This window comes from Myotis daubentonii, chromosome 1 (assembly GCF_963259705.1).
Source record: "Myotis daubentonii chromosome 1, mMyoDau2.1, whole genome shotgun sequence".
NCBI classification, from domain to species: Eukaryota; Metazoa; Chordata; class Mammalia; order Chiroptera; family Vespertilionidae; genus Myotis; species Myotis daubentonii.
The window spans coordinates 169,129,121-169,142,961 of NC_081840.1; the positions used below are offsets into that span (position 1 = coordinate 169,129,121).

Genomic DNA, 13,841 nt, shown 5'->3' on the forward strand with positions numbered 1-13,841 from the left:
CAGTTACTTATACAGGCAGTCTTCGGGTTACATCGGACTCGACGTACGTCGTTTTGTGGTTACGTTGCCATCTCCCATTTATTTATAACTAGGGGCCCAGTGCACGGATTCGTGCACCTTGAAAGGAACTATGGGCCACAAGGCTGTGGTAGGCACAAGGGAGGGTCTCGGCCCATCCTCTGTGCCCCCTCCCAGCGCCTCCTGCTGTGGCCCCCAGTCCCGTCTGCCAGCAGCCCCGCATCCGCTGCTGCTCCCATGAGCTGACGGTGCCGGCCCCACTTGCACCTGCTGATGGTGGCGTGGAGCGATTGGGGCGGCAGCAGCAGGTGCGAGCGGGGCCAGCATCGTCAGCAGGTGCAATCGGCAGCTGCTGCCCCGATCACCTTTTAGGAGCAGGGGATGTAGAGAAGCCCTCAGGGGCAATCAGGGCCGGCAGCCGCCACTTGCACCCACTGATGGCGCCGAGTGAGCGGGACTGGCACCGGGCACTGGCAGTGGGTACCAGCGGTGGCTCTGGCACCGGCTGCGGTGTGAGCCCCCAGCAGGACCATGGTGTGCAGGAGCAAATAATTTTCAGTAACCACCAGAGGCTCGCCCTGATCACAGTGACCAGCGCCCCACCTTGGTCTGGCGCCCCCAATCATCTGCTCCACCATCCCGCCATGGTCTGCACATGCCCCCTGGTGGTCAGCGCGTGCCATAGCAACCGGCTGTTCAGTTGTTCCACTGTTCAGGCTATTTGCATATTAGCCTTTTATTATATAGGATAAAAAAATGTTCCATCATTTCGACATATGTACATATGTGCTTTATGTTTTCTATTATTTATTTACCACAAGTAAAGGTCAGAAATTGTTATCTTTCTTTTAAATTTTTTTTACTGTTTCACTTCATTACTGCTGTGTATGTGCTCCATGTGAGTGACGTAGGTGCTTATGTAGGTGGGTTCCTATTTACGGTGAAAATCGCGTTACGTGGCGCCATAGGAATGGATCTTCCATGTAACCCGAGGACCTACTATATACCCATGTTAACTAAAACCACATCTTCACAACTTGATACCTCCCTTAATATATTAAAATATTCTTATATTTTCTATTCTATTTCATTTTTTAATGAAAATACTATCTATGATCCGTTAAACTGATTTCAGGATCAACTAAGTGGTCACAGGCTGCAATTCCGTGATTTTGATACCATCCTTCTGTAGGAATTATTTGTAAATGACATCACTGGTAACAGTCACTCTTTGGTGATGGGAGGGGAGGAGGATAAAAAAATTTACTTTCCCTTTATTCACTCACACTAGTGCACAGCTGTGAATTATCCAGAGCCTGAAATTCCCATGTGAGAGGAGAAAGGCCACCTGCCTTGATGCTTTACCTAAGTCCTCCTACCCCAGCAACCTGCCTTTGTGTTCTTGCTTCCCTTTGGATGACAGTGCAGTTTTCACAGGTGAATTGTGAGGAACACAAGAACCCATGAGGCACCTATCACCTTCTAAATCAAAAGAACTTTTCATTTGCATTAGGAAGCTCTTGAAACTGTTTATAAGACTCAGTGTAGATTCTGAGGTGTTTTGTTTTGTTTTAAAATATGGTACTCTGTTAGGCAGAATAGAATAAAAGAATCTAAGGAGCTGGGAATTTTTTACTTATTTCACAACTTTTACAAAATAGTGTAAAATAAGTAACATCTATAATAATAAAAGCCTAATATGCTAATTAGACCACACAGCTGAACGACCTTCTGGATGTCCTTCTGGATGACCTTCCGGACCAGGCCATGGCTGATTCAGCTGTGAGGGTCGAGCCCCTTGCACAAATTTTGTGCATAGGGCCTCTAGTTTACATATAACATAATAACTCATTAAAGGTCAGTATGAAGCACCTAGAGCAAGAAAAACAGTAGGTGTTCTGCGAATATTTTCTGATTTGAGCTAAGTAAGCATCATGATGAAATTCAACAAACTTCACAATGGCAAAACATTTTCTTTTTATAATATTAATGCTTTATAATGTGATAGAATGTTTAATGTTTTATATTATTATAGTCTTGTTCAAATTAAATTCACTTATATGTTCCAAAAAATGTGTAACATTTTAAATACTGACCATGTGAATCATGACTATAATTATACTGCCTGCCTTGATTATTCAAAGAAAGAATTCTGTCGCCCTCTTGTGGTAATTTTGCTGTAGTGTATTCTCCAAAATTTCCACATCAAGTGAAATTTCTCCTTTTCACTTTAATAGGTAAAATGTTATTTTGACTGCAATTTCTGAATTTCCAGATTACATATATTTTCTGCCCTCCATGGTTCATATACTTTGTGCCCTACTTCAGTTTCTATCTCAGAAATTTGGTCTTGTCCTTGCTCTTTTAGGAAATATTCTCTGTCCCCTTCCAATTATCATACCAAATAAATCTTTGAGGTATTTTCTGTATTTTAATGCACATGCGAAATATTTACAGGAAATCTCCATGGTCATGGATAAGCTTTAAGTAAATGGAAATAATTAAAAATGCATGGGCTGAGCTGTCAGCATTTTTCACCAAGGGTAAAGGTCTTGTTAAGTTAATTAATAGTCCAGAAATTTCAGAGGCTGATGATTTTAGTCTAAATATTTAAGTTTTAAAAAGTAATAAAATTGTGTTTTCTTTCAAATAGTTTAGATCATACCCAATTGGGAGCAGCAGGAGACGAGCTTGAGGAGATAGCTAGGCCAGAGTAAACAAGGTCTTAAATGGCAGGTTAAGCAAAGCACCTGTAGCAGAACAGTGACAGGTAAGTCAGAGCTGCAGAAAGATCACTGGCTACAGACAGACAGAAGGGGGCAGGGAAATTAGTTACAAGTTAGTTGTTTGAAGGACAAGGCCTGAACCAACAGAGTGGAGAGAAGAAAATAAATTTGAGAAATACTAAGAAGTGGAATCATTAGGTGTTAATTTCTTTGAGGACAGGGGTAGGGAGTGGGAGGTGGTAAGTTCACATCCCAGCTTTGGTGACTGGGTGGGTGTACCAGTAAGAGATAGGTAGTAACATTTTCGGCCACGCTGCATTTGAGGGGCTACCTGGAAACAGCAAGTAGGTCAACACGGTTTGAGGAAATCAAGTCCAGGAGAGAGGACTGTATAAATCATCAGCGACTAATAGAAATCTGGATGGAAAATCATCCAGGGAGAGTGCAAAGAATGGAAAGAGATGAAAGCTAAGTGTGGGACTGGCAACCTTTAAGTACAGTCCCATGTTCCTGTTGAAACAGTTACTTTAGTCCAGCAGTCAGAAACTTTGTTCACGTTGGAACAAGAGATCATTTAGTCTTCCTACATCCCGCAGGTTAGAAAACAGGATCTAGGGGTTAAGTGACTTTATGTAAAGCTACTTATCTATAGAAGAGACTGAAAGCTCAGGTTTCCAGACTGGCCCTATGCTGCTCAAATGCTCCCTTTCTAGTACGGGGTCATCCTTCCACTCTGCTTTGTGAATCTTCAGAGGACAAGAAGTCAATGCGCCTTCCTTCAATATTGTCTGATGGCAACAAATGCTTCTGTTGTTATGTTTCACTTATCATCAAAACTAAAATGTTACATTTTCAAGGTAACCTCCCAACAATATAGTTTGTTAATAAGACCCCAAATTTCCAACTCTACACATGCTTCCTGAGTAACATGGGAAACAAGTAATTGCCCAATTCTGCAGTTATGCATAGCAAATGGCAATAATACCAAACACACAGAGAAAATGTTTATGGAACACTTCAGAGAGGAAAACAGCTGTAGCTGTTCTCTGCAGTCCTTTTAGATAGTAGAGAATGGGTTTCACCAATGGAATCTATCATATATCCCAGAACACATTTTCTTAATTACACTTAAGGAAAGCAAAAAGCTGGTGACTTCCTTGGCGTACCTGCTTGGCTTGGCCGCTGCCAGCTGGGTGACTTGATAACGCTGGTGGACCCCAGAGGCTTGAAGGCAGCAGCAGTTGTGAGCCCGGCCACCCCTGGTCTGGCGAAGGCTGGGCTCTCTGGCCTCTCAGGCATACTCTGTGCGGATGCTGCTGATGGCGCCAAGTGCGGAGAAGGCTCCTGGGTGTTGCTGGAAGGAAAATAAGAAAACATTTTTGGTGAAGTGGTAGCAAGCTAACCTGGCACTGATCGTTTGATTTTCTCAGCCTATTAAATCTCTAAGGAAAACAAAAATAATCATCACTTAATTGATATTTAAAAATAAAATACTCTAAAACCATGACTCAGGGATTGCCTCTAAAAAAAGAGAAAAAAAGGGTCTACCTTGAGAAACAAGGCTATTAAAAAACTCACACAGCCAATCCTTTGATTTCCTATTCCTCTCTATCTCAACATTCAATCATCTAGAATAAAATAAGCAATTATTAAAGAATCCCTGAAAAATCTCTATGAAATAGCACAGATGTTTCTTTATCGTTTCCCACATTCTTCTGGTACTTTATGAACTAGGTTTCTCTGACATCTCTCGAGTCACTCTTTTGCTCACAGACTTGGTCACTCTTTCATTCAATAAATATTTAAGTACGTGCGATCTGCCAGACATTGTGCTTCACACTGTTCACACAGTGGCAAACAGAGAGAACATCTCCCATCTAATAGAACATCCACTGCCCTATGTTCATAGCACAGGAAAACAAGAGGCAAGACCACCACTGTCCGCTCTCAGAGTTATTTGCTTAACAGGAGGCCTTACCTGTGCTTGATTCAGAGGATCATGTGGCTTTCACCACCCAGTTATTTATTATTTATGATTATATGTCATTTCCAAAAAAAATTTAGCTCAGATGATTAAATATGCACTTTGGAATGACACAATACAATAACAGTTTTTCTCAATTGAAATAATAAGAGTTGTTATAACAACAATAAATCCTAACTTTTCAATAAAAATTCAATAAAGTCCTGGTTACTCAGATAACTTCATGCATAGAAACTCAATTTCTTCACTACCTGAAAGCAACAGCTGCAGTGATGGCGAACCTATGACACGCGTGTCAGGGGTGACACACGAACTCATTTTTTTGGTTGATTTTTCTTTGTTAAATGGCATTTAAATATATAAAATAAATATCAAAAATATAAGTCTTTGTTTTACTATGGTTGCAAATATCAAAAAATGTCTATATGTGACACGGCACCAGAGTTAAGTTAGGGTTTTTCAAAATGCTGAGCTCAGAATGCCGAGCTCAAAAGGTTCGCCATCTGAGCTAGAGCAACACATGGACAAAGATAGGATACTATATTAATGACTTCAATAAAATAAATACTGTTTAATTATTTAGTTTGGTTGAGATTATTTCAAGGGAAGTAAATTTCAAATTCAATCATGTCCACTATGCTTACAAATGAACAGGAATGCCTGATTTCCCCAATGCCTCTTGAAACTTGGATAACACCTAACTAAGTAGGCTCGAGGCTGCCTTCCCTTAGGAAGGCCCACTTGCAAGGCTGGCCTTTGACTGGCATTTGGGAGTTGGCTCGTAAATGGTTCCCCACAGTCATATAAAACTTTCTCTAAAAGATAAGAGCTGCTCACTGTGCCCAAACTATATAAACAATATTGCTTATGCTGAATACCTGCTTTCCTTCTGAGAGTCTGGAATTTCAGTATGAATTAGGCACAGCGTGCCTACATAACGAGCCTCATTATAAAATCCTTGTCTTAGGTAGTTTCTAATGAGCTTCTGGTTGACAACACTTTGCACGTTTTGTTGTAACTCATGGCTGAGGAATCAAGCACATCCTGTGTGGCTTCACTGGGAGAGGGCTTTTGAAAACTTGAGTCGCATTTCTTCCAGACTTGATCTCACAACTTTTCCAATTGCTGATTTTGCTTTGTATTTTTTCACTGTTATAAATCTTAGTCATGAGTACAAGAGTTCTGTAATCCCTCTAATGAATTGTCAAACCTGGGGGTGGTCTTGGGGCACCTGAACAGTTTTGAAAAATCATACTAATGCTATTTTAACTTTCTTGAAATAGTGTTCTCTAAATTCAGGTATAATAGAGCCACTACCTTCTGTTATAAGTTCTAATCAGTTTTTAAAATATATTTTTTATTGATTTCAGAGAGGAAGGGAGAGGGAGAGAAACATCAATTATGAGAGGGAATCCTCGATCGGCTGCCTCCTGCATGACCCCTACTGAGGATTGAGCCTGCAACCCAGGCATGCGCCCCGACTGGGAATTGAACTGTGACCTCCTGATTCATAGGTCCATGCTCAACCACTGAGCCACACTGGCGGGGCATCTAATCAGTTTAATGAAAAACTCAAACCTGCTTGATGTTAGAGCATACTATACAATGAAAATTTTAAGCACTCTGATAATTTTCATAATAAATAAAAAGTGAAAGATTGCTTACTTAATGGCAATGCTGGACATAATAACCAATAAAGATGACAGAATAAATAATATTAACAGAAACAGCTTAAGCAGTATAGTATAACTAGAGGCCTGATGCACGAAATTCATGCAAGAGTAGGCCTTCCTTCCCCCGGCTGCCGGCACTGGCTTCCCTCTGGCACCCAGGACCTGCACTTCCCTCCAGCTGCCGGCAGGCACCCAGACCCAGGCTTCCCTTGCAGCCCCGGCTTCGTCCGGAAAGTCGTCCAGAAGGATATCCGGTCTAATTTATTATTATAAATGCTATGAGCAGCTTTTAAAAGCTGTGTGATGGACAAATTATTTTACATCTCTACGCCTCAGTTACTAAACTTTAAGTGGGGATAAAATTTGATCGGTTACCTCCCATACACACCCTGATGGGACAGAACCCGCAACCTGGGCACATGCCCTGACCAGAAATCAAACTGGTGACCTTTCGGTGCAGGAGACAATGCTCAACCAACTGAGCCACACTGGTGAGGGAAACAGCAAAATACTTTTAAATTAATGTCTAATTTATTAATATGGTATGTCATAATTACCTAAATTAGATTGGTATCTTATTTCTAAAGTAAAGACTCATATTTTTTTCAAAATTTAAATTGTTTTAAGGTATACCTAAATTCTAAAAAAATTAAAATGCTTCTAAAAGATTCTAATGAGGAAACCAGAGTAAATCCACGAACACCCTTGATTCATGCCACAGAAGGTAAGAATCAAATATGGTCATGTTCACTAGTTTGACAGATAAACAAACATTGAAATGAAATGTTAAATTAATATTATTTCCATCTCAAGAATACCAAAGTTTATGTTTCATATTTCAAAAACTGAAAATGGAGAAAAATCCTATATAATAAAAGGGTAATATGCAAATTGACCCTAATGGTGGAATGACCAGTTGCTATGATGCACACTGACCACTAGAGGGAACACGCTCAACGCAGGAGCTTCCCCCTGGTGGTCAGTGCGCTCCCACAGGGGGAGCTCACTCAGCCACAAGCTGGGTTGATGGCTGCAAGTGCAGCAGGGAGTGGGCCTAAGCTGTCAGTCAGAAACCCCCTGAGGGATCCCAGGCTGCCAGAGGGATGTCTGACTGCCAGCTTAGGCCTGCTCCCCCCAGGGGATCAGGCCTAAGCTGGCAGGTGGACATCCCCCGAGGGGTCCCAGACTGCAAGAGGGCACAGGCTGGGCTGAGGGACACCCCCAAGTGCTGGGGTCCAACCCCAGCAGGTCCAGGGGTTCCCAAAGGTGCGGACGGAGTCGGTGAAGAAGGAAGGACATGGAGACAGCGTTCAGTTGACTGGGAGCCTAGTCAGGATCTCTAGCCAGGATCTCCAGCCAAGTTCTGGTCTGGATCTCCAGCGAAGTTCTGGTCTGGATCTCCAGCCAGGTTCTGTGTCCATGTTCTCTTGCTAGGTTCTCCAGCCAGGTTCAGTCACCAGGTTCTAGTCAGGTTCTCTTGCCAATTTCTGTAGTCAGGTTCAGTCCAGGATCTTTTGCCATGTTCTCTCCAGCGAAGTTCTTCTGTCTGTAGGTTCTGTGTAGGTTCTGTCTTCTTGGCTCCTTCTAAGTTCTGTCTCTCTCTGTCTTGTTACATCTGTATTTATACCAATTGATTCAATCCTATCAATCTCTATTACAAAGGTTAGGGCGTTTCTTATCTCCATTCCAGGGAGTAAAGATTATGTAGCTTAAGCATGATTGTTTGTAGTTAAATTGATTAACTACCCGCCTGGCACTTAGTTAAGGGGTTTTATTCCCTCCCTAACTTCAGGGGAAAATCCCTACCTGGGGATTCAACCTTTCTCGGAGAGGTGACCTTGGTTAAAACACAGCGCCAAGAAGGCGAGCAAACATATTAAGAACCGTATGCCATATATGCCAGGTCCCTTGAAACAGCAAGCATGGACCGGCTCCGGGCACCCAAGTGCACGAATTTTTGTGCACCGGGCCTCTAGTATACTAATAAAGCAAAGATTTCTTTTTAAAACTGAGCTAATGAGGAAAAACAGAAAAAGGGAGAAAAGTTTACTTTCAGTGTCAGCAACCTGATTTATCTTGAGTTTACATTCCTTTCCCACATTTGTTTAACTATTAAAACAAATAAATTTCAGCTGCAGATTGAGAACAGTTGGAAATTTTAAGTCTATTTTCAAAGAAAAACTCTGTTTGAAGAATACTCTTGAGGTGACTTTACTCTAATTACATATTTAAATTTTTTTAAAGGGCCAATTGTATAGCATGGGTTTAATTATCAATGTTTAGATTAAACAGTTTTTACTAAATCTTATAAAATTTATATACTAATACACAGACTCTGAAGTGGTAGGAAAGGAATATTTCTACAAGAGTCATAATTATAAGCAACTTTTTATTTTATAGTTTTCTCCATCAGAATTCTGTAAATGAACCTGGACATATATAGGAGTCATGAGTCTCCTTCCTTCCAGAGTTCTGTTTACAAATTTTTTTTTGTATTTTTCTAAGCAAAATTCTTTAACTTAGATGGCGAACCTTTTGAGCTCGGCGTGTCAGCATTTTGAAAAACCCTAACTTAACTCTGGTGCTGTGTCACATACAGACATTTTTTGATATTTGCAACCATAGTAAAACAAAGACTTATATTTTTGATATTTATTTTATATATTTAAATGCCATTTAACAAAGAAAAATCAATCAAAAAAATGAATTCACGTGCCACCTCTGACACGCGTGTCATAGGTTTCCCATCATTGACTTAGACTTTTGTACCAAAATTCAAAGTGTTAAACACACTATAGTGGGAAGAAACAAGTTTGGTATTCTATGATACTTTATTATAATTTTAAAGATTACTGTAACACAAAAGTAAACATCCAAGATAAAACATCTCTGACACGTCCCTCCCAGCTGCTTTTCAGTCCCTTCTCACTGCGGTAGCAAGGTCTCCTCAGGGTATCCTGTGCTCCTGTTTTTCAGAATGCCAACTGGCTAACCTGGTACGGGACCACTTTCCTTTCCCAAATATCAAAATACATTTAAGTTTGTGCCAATTGCTGTTAGTAAAAAGTGGTGATAATGACTACAAACACTAGCTCAATCAGTCCATAACACCATTTTTTTTTTAAACAAAAAGTTTATTTAAGCAACAAGATGCTTGACTTGAAGGGAAAGTATCTAGGATTTATTTCTTTTAGAGTAATTCATTGCTGCTTAAAGAAAGATTGCCCTATGTGTAGTAGCTATATACAAAAAAGTTATAAAACTGTTCTTAGTTTTACAACAATAAGTGAAAAGCATTAAAATTCTCCAATTGAACAAGGTATGCAAGAATGTTTATGTTGTTCTTTTTTTGTTGAACAATGAGAGCAAAATAACTCACTGGAATGCCAGAAGTGGACAAAACGAATATTTTCACAGAACCAGTATTTTTCCCTATCCCATCTCCATTTGTTGTTAATCAAAACATACCACTGGCCATTTAGTGTGTGTGTTTGTGTGTCTTTTTTTAATGCATCAGGTGCTTTTCTGGAAAGACTATTCCAAATGTGGTCAGTAACCTGTCACTGTGCAGACTTAACCCTGATAATGAAAGAGGACTGCTCCTTTATTACTCACAACTCCACAAATATAACATAACTTCAGATGTTTCTTCTTAGAGCATATGGACAATGATCTCTCTCCTTGTTTAAACACCTCCCTTAAAGTTACCCAGGATTATAATTAAGTATATCGAAAATCCCCATAACAGTGGGCAGGATATACACACATGATCCTGTGTGATATCAGGCTTTTACTAACTATAGTCACAGTTGTATACACTGACATTAATTTATGTTCTGTCAGAAATCGTTATTTCACTAAAATTATACCATTTGTAATGAATACTTGGGATATATTTATTTTTGATTATACACAATATTTTTTGCCATATTTGTTAAGTTTAGGAGAAAATTAATTTTTTTGTTTCAGTATTTCCCAGATATGGCCCAAGTACAACCTTCATATTTGAGAACTGCAAGACAATAGACAAACAAAACCAATTATTCTATTATTCTTTACCATTTTTTCAGAAGGTGTAAAGGTATGTCTTACTAAACATTTAAATAGTCTAGTATAGCTATATCCATGAAATAAGAGACAGGGTTCTACTGTAATTTAAATACTTGCACAATGACTTGTCACTTCATACCAAACACCAACTGTGCTAACAAAAGATGTCACAAAGGGTTAAAAGGCAAGTTAATAATCATACAAAACAGCATGCTGTGCATTAGCAGTGCATTGGAAGCAGTTAAGTGAAAACTGGACATGAATCAGTTCTAGGAATTTCACATCTGGCCTGTTAATATGGTGGTTAAGTGTTACAGAAAGTGTCTTTTACAGCAAACCACCACTGTGACATCTGCTCCCACAGTATCTTGTTTTCTTAACCTGGATAGAGTCAGTCAATTTCCTCGAGGGTTGGAGATACGAAAAAGGTAAAGGCTTGGAAACAGGGCTGATGCAAAGTGCATCCAGGAGTGAGTGATACTTTTCAGGACTGGAGAGCTTGGTGAGCAGTTAGAAAGAGTTTTAAGTTGGAAAATCACACTACCAATAGCAGAAAGCAGTGATAGATAGAGACAGACAGACAAACAGAACTAAACAGTAGAAAGAGGGTGAAAAGATGGGTAGTAGTGTATTATATTATTTTACTCATTAATATAGAGTTGATTAAATTTTCACCATTTATCAATGCAACCTTAAAAGCATTTGATGCTATAAAAAGACACTAGAAATTATGTATAAACAAAACCCCACAAAAATAAAAACCTTTTATTCTTTTACTGGGAGGAAGGGGTATTACAAAGAATAGTGATCACTCTCAAATATAATCAGTTTGTGGGACAAGATAAAACCAGTAAAAACTTCAAATACCTATTTATACCTGATTCTGCTTAAGATATAAAAACTACAAATTATAAAATCCCCAAAGTCGACAGGCACACAACATGCAATAACCTACATAACTGAGAAGTATCATAGACAGATGGCAGTAAAAAGATACAAGGATGATTTAAAGCAAAATCGGTAATACACATTGTAGAATGTATCTATAACCTAGACAATATGATGGTGATCTCATAACAAAGGGAGTGTTTTCTTTGATGTGACGTGTAAGGCAGTGAAAAGTGTTGGCACAGCAACAGACACACACTGTACATGTAGCTCTACCGGGTGTTTGCAGCAAGAACAGCAGACACATGAGCGCTGTGCTGCTCAGAACCGTCGCACTGTATCTAGCAGGAGAGGATAAGGGAGAAAAGTTTTGAAAAGCTTCCAAGGAACTTGTCACCACATTTCTTGTAGAGCTGCTTAAATTGATAGGTAGGGAAAGAAAAACAGAGAAGAGGCACAAAAAGGAAACTGAGAAGACGTAGCATAATGAAGATAAGAGAGCAACCATACTATATTAATAATTAGACATACACAAGTGTGACATGTCAGGAAGGTAATAGGAGTTCAGGTCATTTATTGTTGCTGATTTTTTCCCCCAGAAATTAAAATTTGCCGAAACCGGTTTGGCTTAGTGGATAGAGCGTCGGCCTGTGGAGTGAAAGGTCCCAGGTTCGATTCTGGTCAAGGGCATGTACCTGGGTTGCGCGCACATCCCCAGTAGGAGATGTGCAGGAGGCGGCTGATCGATGTTTCTCTCTCATCGATGTTTCTAACTCTCTATCTCTCTCCCTTTCTATCTGTAAAAAATCAATAAAATATATTTTTAAAAAAAGAAATTAAAATTTGATATACTGTAATCCTCCATAAAACTTGTTTTTGAGGTACAAGCATTTATGAATGTATTTTTCACTGTCTCTAATCCTATTTAAAATTAAATCAATATCACATAACAGCAAACATTTGAAGACTGAGTTGTCAACAACTAAACAGAAAATAAACCTAAATATCAAGTGTGAATTTCTATAAGCAGAGAAAGAAAAAAGGCTATGTCGACTATTCCAAACTGTCTCTACAGAAAGGGTTTAACCTCAGAGATGATACACTACCAAAGCCTGACATTTTAATGAGACTTGTGTTTTCAGGAGAAGAGGTACCACAGCTCCTACTCAGAAGCAGTAATGCATATGAATATGAACAAGAAATAGCTGTTTAAAATGTTGAGAGTAAAGCTGTTTGGGAAGGGCAAGCAGCTTTGTAAAATAAAAAGTAGTGATGACTAAAGCAGCACCGTCTGTGTTGATGTTCTATAATTTATTTTCAATTTGCTCTGCAAAGATTAAAATGCTGGTATGAAATTTTATCTTCAGAACATTTATTACTTAAAATAGTAATTATTTTCCTTTGGTCTTTGAAAAAAGGTCAAACACCTGGACAGGAGTTAACATTCCATCATTAGGACTGTAATGATTTCCAAATTTGATTATCCAATTGGAATTGAGAATTTCTTTTTTATTAAGAAAATCTAAAGTGCATAGTGTAAAACCTGTAACCTCTTTTCTTCTTCATTTATGTCTACAAGTTATTAATGAATATCCTCACTATACTATGACTATTTTTGTCAAAATTCATGACAGTGGCCACTTCCAACACCAAGTAATTATGTGCCAAACTCATTCCAGGTTAATGAGAGCTCAGATGTAGAAAACTGTGAGGTTGACATAAGTCTCTTCTCCCTGTTGGAAGGATTTGATAATCCATTATTCCTTGTTCCATTGGCTATCCTGTATAATAAAACTCTAATATGCAAACTGACAGAACGGTGGAATGACCAGTGGAATGACTGGTTGAGCGTTGAGCGCCTGCCCTCCTTTCCAGAGGGAGGCGACCAGTGGTGGTGGCAGTGCACTCAGGGGGCGGGCTGGCCAGCGAGCAGCCTGCCTGTCACCTCCTGCAGCAAGAGACAACTGGCGGCTGCGATGGGGGTGGGGCAGGGGGCTGGCCTAGGGATGGCGCCAGGCCCGCCAGCAAGGTGGGTGCCAGCGGGGGGGGGGGGGGGGGCATTCACCCCACGGTTCTGAGCGGCACAGCCCCTCATGTGTCTGCTTTTCTTGCTGTTCTTGCCTGCAGGTCACCCCAAAGATCGGCCCTGATCGCCGGCTAGGCCTAGGGACCCTATCCCCTATATACTGGGAACAGTCTCTTAGATTTAAAAATTAAAAGCTGGCAAGGCTACTTTAACACTGAAAAAACAGGATGATGCAGCGATGATATGCATGGACTCTGGCTTGCATATTTTGTGGTCAGACCTGATTCTGACACTTATAACTGTGTGACAAAGCCAATTACTTAACTTCTCTCTGCTTCAGTTTTTCGGCCCATAAGATGGGGAAAATGGTACTACTGCCTCAGAGGATCATGTTATGTATTACTTTTTATAATCAGGGCAAAAAAAATGTACCTGCCCATACAACAGCAAGATGCCTTTCACCTGTATGAAAAGCA

At 39.9% G+C, this 13,841-nt stretch overlaps 1 protein-coding gene across 8 annotated transcripts in view; it reads right to left on the reverse strand.

The window, feature by feature from the left end:
- The window catches only part of PDLIM5 (PDZ and LIM domain 5), a 225,187-nt gene that overhangs the window by 40,408 nt on the left and 170,938 nt on the right, over positions 1-13,841 (reverse strand). For all 8 annotated transcript variants that reach the window (XM_059665230.1, XM_059665221.1, XM_059665212.1 and 5 more), the window contains one exon: positions 3,911-4,098. In XM_059665230.1, coding sequence (XP_059521213.1) covers positions 3,911-4,098 — 188 coding nt within the window. The remainder of the gene's footprint in view (positions 1-3,910; positions 4,099-13,841) is intronic.